This window comes from Dreissena polymorpha, chromosome 6, assembly GCF_020536995.1.
Source record: "Dreissena polymorpha isolate Duluth1 chromosome 6, UMN_Dpol_1.0, whole genome shotgun sequence".
Taxonomy (NCBI): Eukaryota; Metazoa; Mollusca; class Bivalvia; order Myida; family Dreissenidae; genus Dreissena; species Dreissena polymorpha.
This window is the reverse complement of record NC_068360.1, coordinates 45345052-45362605: the sequence shown is the minus strand read 5'-3', so window position 1 is coordinate 45362605 and position 17554 is coordinate 45345052. Positions and strand designations below refer to the sequence as shown.

The window sequence follows — 17554 nt, the reverse complement described above, 5'->3', positions numbered from 1 at the left end:
TGTACGAACCCACAGGGACCTTGGCCTCCTTCTTCCTCTTTTCCCGGACTTTTGTGCTTCTTTCAACTCTTTACAACGCAACGATTTTATTAATGCTACAAATAAGCAGGCAAACACAAAATCGGCCTCGTCGTTCACATCCATGTCAATGGAATTATTTTGTTATAGTAAATACTGTTGCTTCAGAGTATTCTTTTATACCAGGAGCGCAATCGTGCCCGAAACCTCTCGTATGTCCACGTTTGATCCGCACGGTACCTTGACAGAACGTGACAAATGAATGACAAACGCGTGCAACGTATCAAACCTGCATGACAAACGCAAACAATGTGCGGAAACTTAACAGAACGCAACGTACCTTGAAGCAACATTTATATATCCGTGGCAGACCGTGGATGAATACTTAGCACACCGTCGAAGGGCCGCGTTTTCGCTTCGACGTCACGTCACGTCACGGATACCTTGATAAACCGTAAGGAAACTTAGCACAACCTAGCAAACTTTTGATTAAAGGTCAAACATTGCAACAGTCACACGGCGCGATACGTTTCGGACAAACGGGACTACCATGGCTGCCGGGAACATAATGTAAACGCAGCATAACACAGCGGTGTCGATCACATTGCTGTGCACAATCTATGATTTGCAATAGGATCACTGTTATTACTTATGACGTTATATTCGGCATTTGTAATTGGAAAACACTTGTTTTACATTTCTGTTATGTTCCATGTAAAGTGTTATACATTGCTTTATGGGGGACCTTGTTAAGATCTACAAACAATTTGTTCTAGTCAATATCACCCTATGCCATTAGATCTATTATTTTAAAGAAACACCGTGCTACGTACCTTAAGCAAATTAAAGTCGTTAAAAAGACTGTGTCCAACTAAAATTGTGTCTCTCTTGAACAATTCTAGAAGATCATTACGGACGTCTTCAAATGTTTTGGTTACACCATTTAAATCCTCTTTTCTGATACCACTATATCTGAAACGACATATAATGAAATTACATGCGACACAATCCTAACCGATTAACAAATGCTATGCATAAAACATTTCATTTGAAGTCATTAGTCATTTTTAAATAAAAAACAAGAAGTATTGTAAATTTTACATGGTGTTGTAGTCAACAATTTCACTTGTTGGCAAACAAAATTGATCGTACACCACTCGACAGTTGGTGTCAAGAACTGTCAGTTTGCACACTTCAATTCCCTTCGTAGTGTGGACCTATAAATCAAAGAAATTAATAAACGCGTGAAGTTGTACACAGCAAATGTACTAGTATTCGAATACACGAAGATCAATAATTAGTTTCAACCGAGTCATAAAATACCATTGCATAAGAATTGTGTACTTTTAGGTAAGATAAAAACAAATGCTTACATATATGAAACTGCTGGCACTAGGTTTCATAAATATGCTTATTAAATAATTATACGGTACATGGTAACTTCCTTTATGTCAACAAGAATGATTGTTACATTCACGTCTCAATTTTATTCGTCATAACATATGGCCACATAACACAGCTATGTTTCTAAAACCTCCGTAAACTAAAATGTATATCATAAGTGTTGGATTTTTGTTTTTATGTTTGGATTATTGGATTTATCGAGCATTACTTCTATATCCAAACATGCATCAATTAAACATATATTTATTCAAATGTCTCTTTTTACCCACCGAGCATTACTTCTATATCCAAACATGCATCAATTAAACATTTATTTATTCAATTGTCTCTTTTTACCCACCGACTCTGTGTCAAGAGCATATACACCATAATTCCCGTCACGTGGTGTCTTTAGTTGCGATGTGACTTTAAACCCGTCGGTGTCCAAATACAAATTTCCTTTATGCACATGAGTCTACAATAACAAAATCAGTCATATACATTATGCGGCATACACGCTTCATTGGATGGGATATAGCAAGTATAAGAATAACGAGTTTTATGGAATGTAAACACATGTAAATGTGAAACGAATGAAAATCAGTATTGTTTAAACTATAAGGCTAGAGATAAATTGCATATTACAGAAACCGCCTGACATCCTTTTGACCCGAAAGCTCGGCCACAGCAACCGTAAGGCATTTGAAGTCCACCTTAAATGCATTGACACACGATTAATTGTTGCTTTTGTACTTACCTTATTACCATACTTAAATATTTTTGGATTCTCAAAACAAATATCGTCCAAGAAAATGATGTGAATATCTTATTACGCCATGTACATCATTATAATTCATTATTTCGCCTTGTGTTTACTCTTTTAGCATACACATCTTGCATTAACGGAAAAGCGATAGTGGTAAACAACTATTTGAAAAAGGTCATTTGATTTTCATGCACACGTTAATTTAAAAACTTACGCATTTTTCTTGAGCGCTCAAGATGGAAGTCACACGGCGAGCGAGGTAAAAGAGGTATCAAATGGGCGACCACAATTTCTACAATAACCTTTCAAAAGAATGTTGGTAAGCAAGTCTGGTTGATATATTTCGCAGAAGGTGTGGTAATAGTATCCTTTTTTATAGATATCGTTTGAAAACAGAAAATGCAAACACTATTACGTTCTTTAGGACGAATTTCAGTTTTTACTTGAGTGCCAAATGTTGATTTATTTACGTAAGCAGTATATAAATAAATATAAATGTTCTTACAGAAGAACACATACATGATCAAGTTTATTGACCTCTTACAGACTAAAAAAAAGTGTAAGAACTCTATCCAGTTTTGTTTTTACAAGCGTTTAAATTGAGAACTGATTTATAATATCAATAGTTTCTCCAGATTAACTTTAATTTATTTATTTACTTAATATAAAATGCGAAATACGATAAGTGCAAACACATTCGTTGTATAAAGATTTGTATCTAGGTTCTGTTAAAATTCTGTACGCCATTGAACATCTGTGAAAACTTTGTGTTGTAATATGTGTGTTCTTAAGGGCTTAAAGTCTGATGTATGTTGAACTAAATTCTAAACTCTTTTAAATTAGTATATCAGGTATAATTTGTTATTTTATTGTAGAAATAGATGCACGAATATTATTTGAAATAGAACCATTAGAAGCGAACGCATGATAGCCTTAAATGTAGTTGATATAATATACTTTCTTGATATATGTTTGTTTCATGCTATGCGGTGAATGAGTTGATAATTCTAAAAATAACCTGATCATCTCACTCGCGCATGACCAACATGATAACTTTTGTTAATCAATGTCTTTTAATAATATTTAAAACTTATATAATTTTGGAAATTTTGACAATTTATTTATTACAATACAAAATTAAAAGTCAATTAAAATGTAACTGACAACGATGCAGAACTAAGGTTCTATTTACCAACAACGTCAGTAAACGTCATTTTGTAATTATGTGAGGTCACATTTAAGCCATGAAATATATTACGATCTTACCATGAAATCAACAAAATCTATCCGATGCAAGACAAATATTACACAAGGCTGCTTTAAAATGTATGCAACGTGTATCCACTGCTTCATTTAGAACAGCTGTTCTTGTTTGTGCTTTAATCTTAATTAAAGCAATAATTATATTTGTTAAGTTGTAGAGAACAATAATACCACCTTGCTTGAAACCATGGTGATCGCCAAAGAGACAAACTCTGCCCAAGCCTCGTTCTGGGTCCGGCCTGGCGTAGTCAAGGTCTCGAAGCTGAGCCTCTGAAAGAACTTTACTCAAGCACTTTCTGTAAATGTCTATAGGCAAAAGAATTGCGCTTTAATGTGGTTTTTATAATTGATCAATGAATACAAGCTTTCGGCAATCGCATAGATTTTGTGTTAGCAAAACGCAAATTCTATTGTGATATATTGATCCATGCACCATTGTAGATATTCCTCCTAGTTCAGTAAGGAACAAAACCGGCGAAGGTGATTAAATGTTTTTTTTCCGTGTATATAGTATATCTACTCTGTGATACACCAATCACCGTTTACCATCGACGAAAACAAAGATCGTTGTCCATATTTTCAAAACAATAAATATCAATACTATTATTATCATTGCAAATAAGGCAATATAGGGTTTATACTTTAAATTGTTACATAAATAATGACAGAACTTGGAGTATTGTACTTCGACATCAACATAAACGTAAACAAAACATTACCCTTACATGTGTTTTATATAAATTACTGGCGAAAAAACCACTCGAAGTCATAAACAGATTATTTAATAACAATAATATTTACCTGCCATTTCCTAACTTCCTAAGTGTTGATATATATCTAAAGGTTTCGTACGGGTAACGAAAATGTAATATAATAGGCACTGCATACCGCTGTTGACAGGATTAACTTTATGTCAATGCCATGTTAAAGGCATGTCTGACCTCACATAGGGTATTTATTTCGGTATTCGGTATTGGAATGTAATCAATACTTACAAGAATGTTATTTCTTATGATTGAATATTCGCTTACAGCGTCAAATTTTTATAAGATTAAGCAGGTGTATTTCGCCCCTCCGAAATATTGCAAAAATTTGTATTTATTAAAACAGTTTCGTTAACTTACGCATAACTTACGCATTAAAGCATTAAGCATATTCACTATAAGGAAACATGCTCATCCAAACGTATTTTTGGAGGTACATTCGTTACTTATTTTATACTGTTATGTGACAATCGATGAAAATAAAGAATATCACAATACAGCCCTAAACTGAAACAGTTTTAATATTCGGACATCGTCATGCAAAGGTCAATGTTTTATATGCTAGCCACCGCACACATACCTAATAAGTTATCACAAAAAAGTAATATTAACTTAAAAAACATAACACAAACAATTGAACACCAATTGAAAAATGTTTTTTTTTTAATTATCAGAAATTTAATTATTCAGTTTTCTTATTGTTAAATTCAAGACTATTCAGTTTTTTATTATTAACCAGACAACACACTTGCAACTGTTTGAGGCACGATAATATTAAAAACATACACGTATTCGCAAAAGCTCTCCTGATTCGAACACCATAAATCCACAATAACACATAACATATCATCTTGTACAATACTGTTTGAAGCCGTTAGAAAGTGGAGGTAATTGCCATATTATATATCTTTTTATTTCTATCCTTACAGTAATTATAAACTTCATGTCGACAATGCAAAACATAATTATTTACCTCTTTCCGACCTTCGTATTCAGGCAGCAAAACCAAAATATTGATGTATGCTGTAAATGGTGATAATAGCTTGGCTTATTAACGTATGAGCATGCACATAACTACATTATTCGGAAATATCAATTCCATGCGAAGGACTCTTTTACGCACATAGGCATTGAAAAAAATAACATTAATAACGTAAAAGTTGCAGCACTAAATGTGCCAAAATAAAGTTGGACTTTTTTTGTAACTTAAACGGTAGATATTGAACAACTCGGCGTCAGGATTAAATAACAATATTCATTTTTGTTTCACTTAGCCGTATTCTGTTCTGTAATTCCTCATCAATATAATTATGCTTTTGTTCAATCTTTAATTAGGTGTTATTTATTTCAACAGACAAAGCACTTAAATTCTTTCATCAAGGAATATAAATAGGTCATAAGCGGAATCAATCACATGTTACATGCTATAAATATTTATTAAGGTAGGATTAAGATGCGGTTATCCAAACATAATATAGTTTGAAATCAATGCACTATCCATTGTCTTAGCATGATCGCAGTCAGCTAATGCTGAGCGATTTAATCTGGGCCAAGTGTGAGCTTAAGCATCCCTGTCAACACGATTAAATCCCAAATAATGGTTTTCACGGACCGATCAAAGATGTTGACCGCTAAATGTATCATTTTATATTAAGTGTTGGGTTGTACGTATTGTAGGTTAAAATGAATTGTTAGTATTATTTTAACGTTTTTAAGGTATACTTCAAATACTAATTCAGTGATACGCGTTTAGGTGCATACAACTCTACCTTTTGATCGCATTACTATCAATTTTATGTTTTGTGTTATTTGTAGTGTAATGTTTCGCTAGAAGCTGACAGTAAACGAAAGAGCATATATATATATATATATTTATTTATTTATTTATTTATTTATTTATTTATTTATTTATTTATTTATTTATTTATGTATTTATGTATTTATTTATTTTTATTCTCAAACTGTTCTTGCAGACAAGACATGATTGTGTGCAGCTACACATGCGTCTCGTCCCATGATATTTGTATTATTCGGCTTGTTCATGACATCGTGACCTTTTCTAGTTTTTCTGTTCATAAACTACTGAGTTGTTGAGTTTCTCAAACGTTTGTAGTATAGCGAAATGTTTTAAGATTGAGTACAACAATAAACAGTAAGATGGTTGGTCGAACGCGAACCATGAAATTAATTCATAACCGATTTCATGTAAATTAAATGGAGCTTTTCATATTTTGGTAAATTACCACAATTGAAAATAATTGTGTATTTGCAGAGTGTCGTGGTTGTTATGATATTTGCGAGGAAACCGTAATACTTAACATTTACAATGCTCTAAAATATCCATTCAATACATCTTTTGACGATTTAAAAACCTCAAAATTATAAAGCGTTACAAACGCGAAACGTTTGATTAATTTGGGGAGTTCTGTTGTTATCGGTATATTTAGTTGGTCGCGTTAGCGGCCGACTAAATTTACAGAGCATGTTTTGCAAATCAGTATGTGCTTAGCTTGCTTAAGTACGCTAAGGTCAGTAACTCACTATGCTAGGAACGATTACCGCTGCCTGTCTGAACTGCAGACGACGAATGCTTAGGAGCGTCTGCTCTACTAGTACTACTGCAGTGTGTATTTACCAGCTTGTAAGACGACATTGGCCAGTCTAGTGTTTATCATTGAAATCTGTACATATTGGCTGCTTTTAGGGAAAACGGGGCTTAATGCATGTCAAATAAGATTAGACTGTGCACACTGATTAGCCTGTGCAATGCGCACAACCTAATCAAGGACGACAACAGCGAACAACTTCAGTGCCTTCAGCACTTTGATTTGTGACATTACGAGGATTGCTTATAAACACTATAAAATACACAATTACATGAGAACGGATAGCCGAATGGTTTAGGTAATAGACTTTTATTTCTAGGGATAAGAAAAGTCATGTAGCAATTGATATTCGATTTTATTATTTATATACATCACGTACTGTAACAAAGATGTCCAATTGTTCACGCAGTCAAGACATGATTGCGTACAGCTACAAATGCGTTTTATTATTTTGCGTTTTTCGGCGTTCTCATTGCATCTTAACCTTTCTATTTTTCATTTATTTTACAAACATCTGAGTTGTTGAGTCTCATGTGTGTAGTATAGCGAAACGTTTTAAGATTTAGTACAACGGTGAACATTTGGATAGTTGGTAGAACGCGAACCATAAAATTAAATGATAATCATTTCATGTAAATTAAAGGGACCTTTTCACGTTTTGGTAAATTGACAAAACTGGAAATAATTGTATCAGATTTGCAAATTTTCTTTATGATATTTGCGAGGAAACAGTAATACTAAACATTTACCATGCTCTAAAGTATTCATTATGTGCATATTTTGACAATTTAAAAACCTGAAAATTATAAAGCGTTACAAACGCAAAACGATTGAATGATGTGGAGAGTTCTGTTGGTATACATATGCAGTTATATTTTCTGACATGACGAGGATTGCGTATAAACAGTATAAAATACACACCTCTATGCATGAACCGAGTGGTTTAGGTAATAGACTATTACTTCAAGGTTCAGTGGTTCGAGCCCAGTTGGTGATTACATTGTATTCTTTATATATTTTTATTCTTGTTTTTTTTTTACTGGATATATTTTGTCCAAATTTTTACATTTATCAATATAAAGCATTTAATTAAAAAAAGTCAATGCATGCCCAAATCCGTGAAAAGGTCCCTTTAAATACAACTGCATGTTTAATACAACATTAATTCGCACATTTTCAACATTTATGACCATATATGGAATGACATTTAGAAAAAAAATCAATCATTCTTTGTGAATATTTCCATTATGACTGATGATTATTCTAAATTGCTTCAGGACAATTCCAATACGATTGTTGTCGTGTCAAATCAAATCAAATCAAATAAATTTTATGTTGAGTCTGAAAGACATATAACACGTAACATAAGCTGCAAAGCTTTTGAACCGACTACACAACAAATGTAAACAGTAAAACATGAGTAAAACAGCTAAAAAGAAATGTCATATTCATGTTTAGGGGTGCTGGTATTGCACATGTGGGGGCGGAGAAAGACTGTGGCATGCATATAGAGGCTTACTGTGTTATCAAAACAATAATGCACAAAAAGCTGGACCAGCAGCAGAGTCAGTGTATGACATAATATAATTTCAATAGAATACAAAATATTTTTTCAAAAATCATACCAAAGCATAAATAAAATAGAATAAAATAGGAGGAAATTAAAAACTGTGTAGGAAGCTGCTGATCTAGACCTGCAAGTAGGTCTAAAAACTGCAATAAGACGGCCACATAAGAAACTGAATTCAAAAAGAAACACAAAAGTGCGACAGATAAACAAGTGCTAAAAACGAGAATCGCCTCGAATCAGATTCGAGATGAACTGATCAGCAGCTTTCTCACAACAAAAACAGAATAAAGCATGAAACAAACTATAAGCAAGCAACAAAGTAGGAGCAAGAAACAACTAGATGCAAACTAAAGCAAACTAGAAGCAAGCACAGGCAATCAAAATAAATACGCCATAATACATAATCAAAGCAAAGACAGAAAAAGCAACTGAACACAGTGTGACATGCAGCTACAGAACAAATTTGTTCCTATGTATTTTTATAGGCAGAACATTTACATTCTTTGCCATTCCAGTGCATCATAAAGCTTTTGAATTGATTAAAGTTACTTGCTTTTCTGTAGCTTTCTGGTAAGGCATTCCATAGAGCTGGAGCTGCATGCCGGAAACTGTTAATACCATACTTAGTAGTCTTGACTTGGGGAATCTAAAAAAGATTGGTATATGTGAAACGATAACGAGATTCACGTTTGACAACTAGGTCATTTAGAACAGGTGGAGATATACTATTTATAATTTTGAATGTTTCAAGGTCCATAACTCTGGTTCTTCTAATATATAGACTAGGCAAGTTTGCTTTTGTAAGCAATTGATCATTCGAACTGTTGTAATTGTCGTATACAAAGCGAAGAGCTCTCTCTTGTATCTTTTCAATTTTGTCTGTGTTGCTTTTAGAGCAGAAATGCCAAGTTAAATGGCAGAAACTAAAATTAGTGAGGATAAATGAATGGAAAATGGTCAATCTACTGAGACGACAGAGGTTTTTCCCTATGCTTTTCAAAATGTTAAGCTGTTGTGCTGCCTTACAACAGATGTGGTTATCAAAATTTAGGTTTGAGTCTAAATTTACTCCAAGAAGTTTAACTACATCGTCACATTTAATGTTTGTGTTTTTTATATCGAACGAGAGGTTTTGGGAAGCGGTTCTTTTTCCAATAGCTATAGCTTGAAACTTGTCTGGATTAGCTTGCATACAATTAAAAGTAAACCAGTCTATTAGGACATATCGTTCTTCTTGTAGAACTTTAACAAGGTCATCAAAATTTGTGGAACAATAGGAAAGTGTGTTATCATGTCGTTTATGCTTGATCATTGTTGATACATACTTGGTGACTATACAATGTTTGTATGTTTAATTTATTATTCCTGATTCATTATTGAATACCACATAATTTCACTGTCTTTATGTGTACTTTTAAATTATAGAAAACGTAATATAATCTGAAACCAGTAATAATCGCTTTTGCCACTAAGCGACATAAACAACGGCAGTTAGCAACAGGCAGTAGGCAGAATGCAAGTAAGCCGCATGCAAGTTACCAAATTATGACTGCAGGTTGCGCACGTTTATTTTCAGTACGTTGAATAAATTAATTTAAAAAAAAGAAACATCCAAACCATTTTGACTACTACACTGAATAAACTGAAATAGTTCCCTTAGTTTTATAATCCCCACTAAACTCAATACGTATATGTTTGTAATTAAGATCAGAAGGGTTATTGGGTACACAATAAATTGACTGCCGTAACTGATTTTGAAATTGGTAAGTTGCAGTTGGTTCTCCAGAAAATATGCGTGTAGTTTATTCAGGAAATAACAGATCTTATGTGTTGTATGTGTGGCCCATCCCTAGTCCAAATAATTCTATTTCACGTAATCCACCGATATACAGTGTACATCGACCTCATATTTATAAAGTAGCCAAACCCAAATTTCCACATACCAGCGCGTGTAATTTTCAGAGTTCTCTAGTATGTTAACCAGGCTATAATTGCGATGTATAATTGTAAATACAGGGTAAACACATATTTGTCATGTTATGTTTGTGTAATATCAGTGGTATATGGTGAAACCTAAAATTTACAAGTACTCGTGTACTCGTGTATATTAAAACTATTGTATCCCTTGAGAAAACAATAGTCTTTTACTAATGAAATATAATTAAACATAATTGTCAGTCAATTTGGAAAAGGTAAATATAATAATGTAATGTAAACGCTGGGCTGATTCTCGCGAAGCGCGGGTGAACGGCGGCTGTATTCGGGACTCGCTTAGGTTTCGCGGGCCTAGTCGGGCTACCGAGCAGGCGATGCCTGATCGCCGGGCTGTCTCGCTCGGGACCCATGGGGTGCGTTGTCTTGGACCACGGACGCGATGCCGAACGCGGCGGGCCGTACCGCCCGTCCGCCACACTATAATCTAACAAACATGATTTTCAACTTAGTTGAAAACGTTATATGAACAATGCTTGTTTATTATATTAAGAAACAAAATAAGATAAGAAATCACATCAATAAAAATGTCCAGTAAAGCAGCAATCAACACAGCAAACGTCCTAAGGCGCTCATGTGAAACTCTTAAAAACTTAACTGTTCTGAACAAGACTTAGTGGTGTTCACAAATTTTCACAATTTAACATATCACGGACATTGCTAACACAGAAATCACGTTTTTGAGCTCGGCTCATTTATTAAAATGTTTATGTTTTCAGCAAGTTTCACGATCAGTGGGTCCAAAATGTGAATCATAGTGTTCCAACGGTTTTAATTAAACAGCGTAGGGATGGTTAATGACGACCACGTTGTTTAACCCATTTATGCCTAGTGGACTCTCCCATCCTTCTAAATTGGATCAATTTATTTCTAAAATTAGGGATGTCTAGTATATGTATTTCTATATTTAGAATATTTCTTATAGAAAAATCCTTTTAGCAAACAGCGCAGACCCTGATGAGACGCCGAATCATGCGGCGTCTTATCTGTGTCTACGCTGTTTTCCACGGCCTTTTTTCTAGACGCTAGGCATACATGGGTTAATGGACAGGATCCATATCTCAGACAACGGAGAAATCGTGAGAACAAATTTACAGAGCAAGTTTCATGAAGGCAAATAAATTTGACTTCTCGTCTCCGCCACCTTTTTTTCTTTCACCTAATGACCTAGTGTTTGAGCCCACGTGACCCAGTTTCGAACTAATCCGAGAGATCATTGTGACAAATCTTATCACCATGAAGATTGGACAACAAAATGTTGTTACTAGTGTGTTGATAATCTGTTTTATTTAATTTGACTTTTTGATACCAGTCTTAAACGTGGCCGTAATAATATTGAAACTAATGTCCTGACGATTGGGTAATATATGTGGCTTCAAGAGTGACAATTTGTATATATATGTTGGCGAAAGAGTATGAACAGAGTATTTCAAAATATTATAAGGATTATGATTTCAAATTTCAAGAGTGTGCAAAATGTGGCCTCTTTGTGTTCACAAGATTCTGTTGACCTAGTAACCTATCATAAGACCATATTTAAATCCAATTAAAAATCGGGCTATAGGCCATGTGGCCTCTAGAGTATTCCCAAACCTTTTCTCTAATTGAAAATATAGTGACCTGAAAATCAATAGGGGTCAGCTGCGAGTCATGATCAATGTACTATGAAGTTTCATGATCCTAGGCATAAGCTTTCTTGAGTTATCATCTGGAAACCATTTTACTATTTCGGGTCACCGTGACCTTTGACCTAGTGACCTGAAAATCAATAGGGGTCATCTGCCAGTCATTATTAATCTACTTATGAAGTTTCATGATCCTAGGCATAAGCGTTCTTGAGTTATCATCAGGAAACCATTTTACTATTTCGGGTCATGACCTTGACCTAGTGACCTGAAAATCAATAGGGGTCATCTGCGAGTCATGATCAATCTACCTATCAAGTTTCATGATCCTAGGCATAAGCGTTCTTGAGTTATCATCCGGAAACCATTTTACTATTTCGGGTCACTGTGACCTTGACCTTTGACCTAGTGACCTCAAAATCAATAGGGGTCATCTGCGAGTCATGATCAATCTACCTATCAAGTTTCATGATCCTAGGCATAAGCGTTTTTGAGTTATCATCCAGAAACCATCTGGTGGACGGACATACAAACCGACATGAGCAAAACAATATACCCCCTCTTCTTCGAAGGGCATAACTATTGGAAATGGGATTGGGACAAATGTTGTATCAAGTTTCATGAAGATTGGACAATAAATGTACCCACAAGAGTGTGAACAAACTTTTTTATTATTATTTCGTATTCCACCCCATATGACCAAGGTTCGAATTCGTTGAGTTGCGCTTTTTTTCGATTTTTTAATAAAATGTATATGTTAGTGTTAACAAGACTGTTATACAGAAAGTCAGAATTAACACAATTTGAAACAGGTGTATTACTAGCTCCAGTGCCATTTTGTGGGAACATTTAATATTGCATCCGTACAAAAAAGCATATCCTTTGACCCCCAGTTTCCACTTTAGCATTAATACTTTAACTTGAGAAGTAAAACAGGTGACAATATTTCGGGACTGGTCGAGAAACTGCAGGAAATGGGCAGTTTTTTTTAGAAAATTGATACTTTCAACAAATTTGCATGTTTTAAGTTTCTTTCATCCATCTCATTGTCACCTAAACTAGTGCAGCGCTCTGTTCTCACACCAGATCCTGCAATGGTTGTAACACTATTAATACTATTAGCAACACTATCAGGGTGGAAACATATGGGCACCACTCTGGGAAAACAGGGCTTAATGCATGTGTGTAAAATTTCATACCAGATAATCATTTGTAGTTCTTACAAGCTTATTAGGGACAAAAGTTTTTGCCTAGACTGAATATTTTAGAAGGGACTTCCTTTAAACAAAAAATTCCATAACAGCGTTAAGTGTCGTCCCTGATTAGCCTATGCGGACTGCACATGCTACTCTGGGACAAAACACTAATGGGAGCAGTGGTCTAATGGTAGGACGCTGGCTTAGAGATCAAAAGGTCTCTTTTTCGAATCCCGCCCTAACCACTGGAATTTTCCTGAGCAAGAAATTTATCCCACATCATCTCCATCCAGGTGTATAAATGGGTACCTATGAGGGAAATAAGCCAATGTTCCGTGGCTTCCGTGACTTATGACTCAGTGATCAGGGGAAAAATGTGAAGCGCCTCTGAACGCACATACTGTATGAAAAGGGCGCTATATAAATGTGGTTAAAAAACACACACACACTTTAACTCTTTCAGTGCGGGAACCAAATTTTGAAGGCCTTTGCAAACAGTTTGGATCCAGATGAGACGCCACAGAACGTGGCGTCTCATCTGGATCCAAACTGTTTGCTATTCTGATAGTATTCTTTGAAAAAAAAATCGAAGAAAATGCTAATTTTAGAAATTCAGCAGACGACATTTTAGCAGACAACAAATTTCCCAGCATGCAAAGGGTTAAGCACATGCATTAAGTCACGTTTTTTCAGAGTCCGGCTCATATGTCAAACAGAAACACGGGGAAATTTTGCTTTACGTAATTTATACATTATATAGTATATTTAAAAACATGTTTACAATATAAAATTATGTCCCCTGTCATACATAAAGCAAACATACACATGAATATTCGATTAAGTATACAGATGAAATGGTCATTTTCAGAGAAGCAAATTTAAATGCATGTTGAATTTTAAAAAAACATTAATAGATTCTTAAAACAATGTAAATGATAAAATAACATCTCTTATTTCCGGTTTACATTTAAGTAGTTATTCATCATATCTTTATTTTAATATTATACAATTTGACATAAAAATTATCAAGAAAATAAATTCATTATAATATTAAAGACATACATATTCATACAAATTGGAATACAAGTATTTCATATATTAACATTTTTTTTAAATGCTGCACTGTCTTTTTGAGATTGATTGACATTTAACCCATTTATGCCTAGCGTCTAAAAAAAAGGTCTTGGCAAACATTGTAGACCCAGATGAGACGCTGCATGATGCGGAGTCTCATCAGGGTCTGCGCTGTTTGCTTAAAGGAATTCCTGTAAGAAATATTCTAAATATAGAAATAAATATACTAGACATCCCTACTTTTGGAAATAAAGTGATCCAATTTAGAAGCATGGGAGAGTCCATTAGGCATAAATGGGTTAATTATGGAATTTAGCCTGAATGAATGTTTGTGTGGAAAGGATTGAGCTCAACACAATGCTGCCACTGCTGCCACCATAATCACTAGCTCAAGGAGATTATGATACCACAAAATGAAAAATACATGGTGCATATATTTACTTAGTTTAGTTTAAACCTATTTATTTTAGCTTGATTGCATCGAAAGCCTCAGGCTTATTGAAACGCTCCTGGGCCTAGAAACAGTACTTGGTGTCTTTGGCTGAGATTTAAAGAACGCTCCCACAGTGGGGATTGAACCCGTGACAGGAACGTGATCTCCTGGTCACAAGGGAAACACCATATCCAGTACACCATGGCGACCATATGTTTACGTGTAAACATGTACATCAGCAATGAAATAACATGACAACCCAAACTTCACTGTTTCGGATAATTACATTTTTCAGCCATTTACCTATTCACCATAAGCTAGCAATTGTTTATTCAAATACTTGCATATCTTCAATTCCACTTATATACAGTACAGACAACATTGATATTATTCATATATAAGTTCATAAAAATTTCCACACATTGCATTTTCATACAACTATACATCTGAAATGCCTGTTATTAAACATGGTACAACAAATTAAAGTTATGCTGCAATTTCTTAAAAGAGTACTATTGCTTAACCTTTTCCCACTCAGTGGCAAATAGAAAATGGCTATGTACAAACAGCATAAAACCAGAACAGCCTGCGAGTAACTCGCAATCTATTCAGGTTTTCTGCTGTTTGCTGCTCATCAGTATCTTAGGGTTGGAAATGAAGCCTTTCAAACTAAACTATATTAAGAAAGGACTTAATTTAATTTGATTTTCTAAAGGACTTCAAATGCATCAAAGTGCGTTTCTGATTGGTAAAGGGTGACAAAAAAACAACCACTAACATCAATTGATGTGAGTATAATAAGCCCATTCTCTGAACTCTTTGTGCTAATCATCACATTGTTCAAACATACAATACTAAATTTCACACACAAACATATTTTACACACCCTACCCCTACTTAAGCAGATATATTGGAATAAATTCATGCTAGGTTCGTCATAAATTAGTTGAATACAACTTCTTTGTGAGCGAAGTTGAAATAAACAAGACGGCCTGAAAGGCCCAAAGTCGCTCACCTGAGATAAAAAGAAATGACCTGTTCTTTGCAGCCCAAGATATAAATGGAACAAATGTTCTAACCAAGTATCATGAAGAATGAACAACAAATGGCCCCTCGGCAGCCATGTTTTTTTAACAGATCTGAACCATTTTTTAACTCTTCCAAGATATGTCCAAATTTCATGAAGATTGGGATAAAAATGTGTCTTCTAGACCGTTCACATGTTGTCACTATATACATATAAAGAAAACTCCCCCACTCCCTGGCGGCCATGTTTTTTCATTGATCATGACCATTTTCAAACCTGTCGGAGACATCCACATAACTAATTTTTTGACAAAATTTCATGATGATTAAGCAAACCATGTGACTTCTAGAGTGTTAACAAGCTTTTTTACTATATAAATATAAGGAAAAAGACCCCCCCCCCCCCCCCCCGGAGGTCATGTTTTTTTACCTATCCAAACCATTATCTAACTCAACTGTCCTATGCAGGTGTGATAGTGCGGCCTTCTTCGCTTACGCAAATGAACAGGACGGTTACAAGTTATGTAACTTTATGAGCACTTATGTAATGCGCAAATATTTATTTGACGAACACTTATTTCCGGTCAGGATGACTATACTGACTGGTTGTAATTCAATTAACTAAAGGCGTTCAGCCAGGGATACCTAAATACACTCAAAGAATTTATTTATAAGTGAAAACCAAGGCAGCTTTAACAAAAAAAATTCATTCTTATTCCAAGAACTCGGAAAATGAAGAACAATGACAGAAAATTAAGAACAGGTACAAGCCAATTCTAAAGAATCTAAGCATCGTTACAAAAATGAACAACATACAGCAAATACCTTAATGAATGTAAAAAGAAGTTCAAAATCTGTCAAAAAAAAACTGATATAAGTTACTGTTAGTCTAGAAAGTGCTTCAAAAATATAGTTTACAAAATAGGTCTAATTTAATCTAAAGAACAATATTAATGGAGATAAGGAAACTTCAGTGAATCAAATGTAAAAATAAGAAAAATTTACTAAAGTTATTGAAATAGAATAGAGTCTTTCTAATTTAGAAAATGCCAAATAAAATAATCTAAATAATAAGAATAATGCAGAAACTAATGCCAAAATGTCTTGATGCTGGTGTTAAAAATAATTTAGAGTTTAATTATTTCAAAATTCCAACCTTTTTCAAGAGCTGTTAACTTTTCAAGAAAGCATCAAGAGGTGTTTAAATCAGCCAAAACAGCTTATTTTATACAGTTCAGAAGAGATCAATGGCAGAGTAGTCAATTTTCCCTCAGAACAGTGCATTTATCAATGATCAATATCTTCCCAAATTCCAGAGCAGAACTAAAAATAGATTACTGAACCAGATTAAACAAGGGAGATAAAGACTGCATAAATACTGCAAAATCATGTACATGTTGTCTTTCTTTCAGTTATCTCTTAGTTGAAAGGCTTATCATAAGTGTTAATAACTAAAACAGTAATGTTAACTATGAAAATTCTGTGTTATGAAAAATTACATAATACAGTTAATGTCACATTATATTGACATAATAAAACCAAACTTTACTACACAGGAAACAAATGCTCTGACCAAATTTCATGAAGATTTAGCAAACTAGAAAACTGACAGCCATCTTTTTCAACTAACCGACATCATTTTCAAACTCGTCCAAGATATCATTAGGATGAATCTTCTGACAAATATTCATGAGGATCGGACAATAAATGTGGCCTCTAGAGTGTTAACAAGATTTTTGCTATAGCCATATATAGCCATAAATGTATAAGGAAAAAGGCCATGTTTTTCAAGCAAACGCAACCATTTTCGAACTCATCCAAGATATCATTGAAACCAA

General features: G+C 34.3%; 1 protein-coding gene and 1 long non-coding RNA gene across 2 annotated transcripts in view; both read right to left on the bottom strand.

Moving 5' to 3' along the window:
* The window catches only part of LOC127834024 (uncharacterized), a 166681-nt gene extending 149919 nt beyond the window's left edge, over positions 1-16762 (bottom strand). Inside the window, exon 1 of the long non-coding RNA XR_008027769.1 lies at positions 15726-16762. This is a non-coding gene — a long non-coding RNA (uncharacterized LOC127834024). The remainder of the gene's footprint in view (positions 1-15725) is intronic.
* On the bottom strand, positions 358-4236 carry LOC127834023 (RNA exonuclease 1 homolog). Its single transcript, XM_052359578.1, has 7 exons — positions 3605-4236; positions 2382-2469; positions 2047-2114; positions 1763-1876; positions 1120-1235; positions 852-990; positions 358-461 (listed from the first exon to the last, which is right to left on the bottom strand). The coding sequence occupies exons 1-7, from the start codon at positions 3617-3619 to the stop codon at positions 447-449; spliced, it is 555 nt and encodes a 184-aa protein (XP_052215538.1). The 5' UTR covers positions 3620-4236; the 3' UTR covers positions 358-446.
* Positions 16763-17554: the final 792 nt, after the last annotated feature.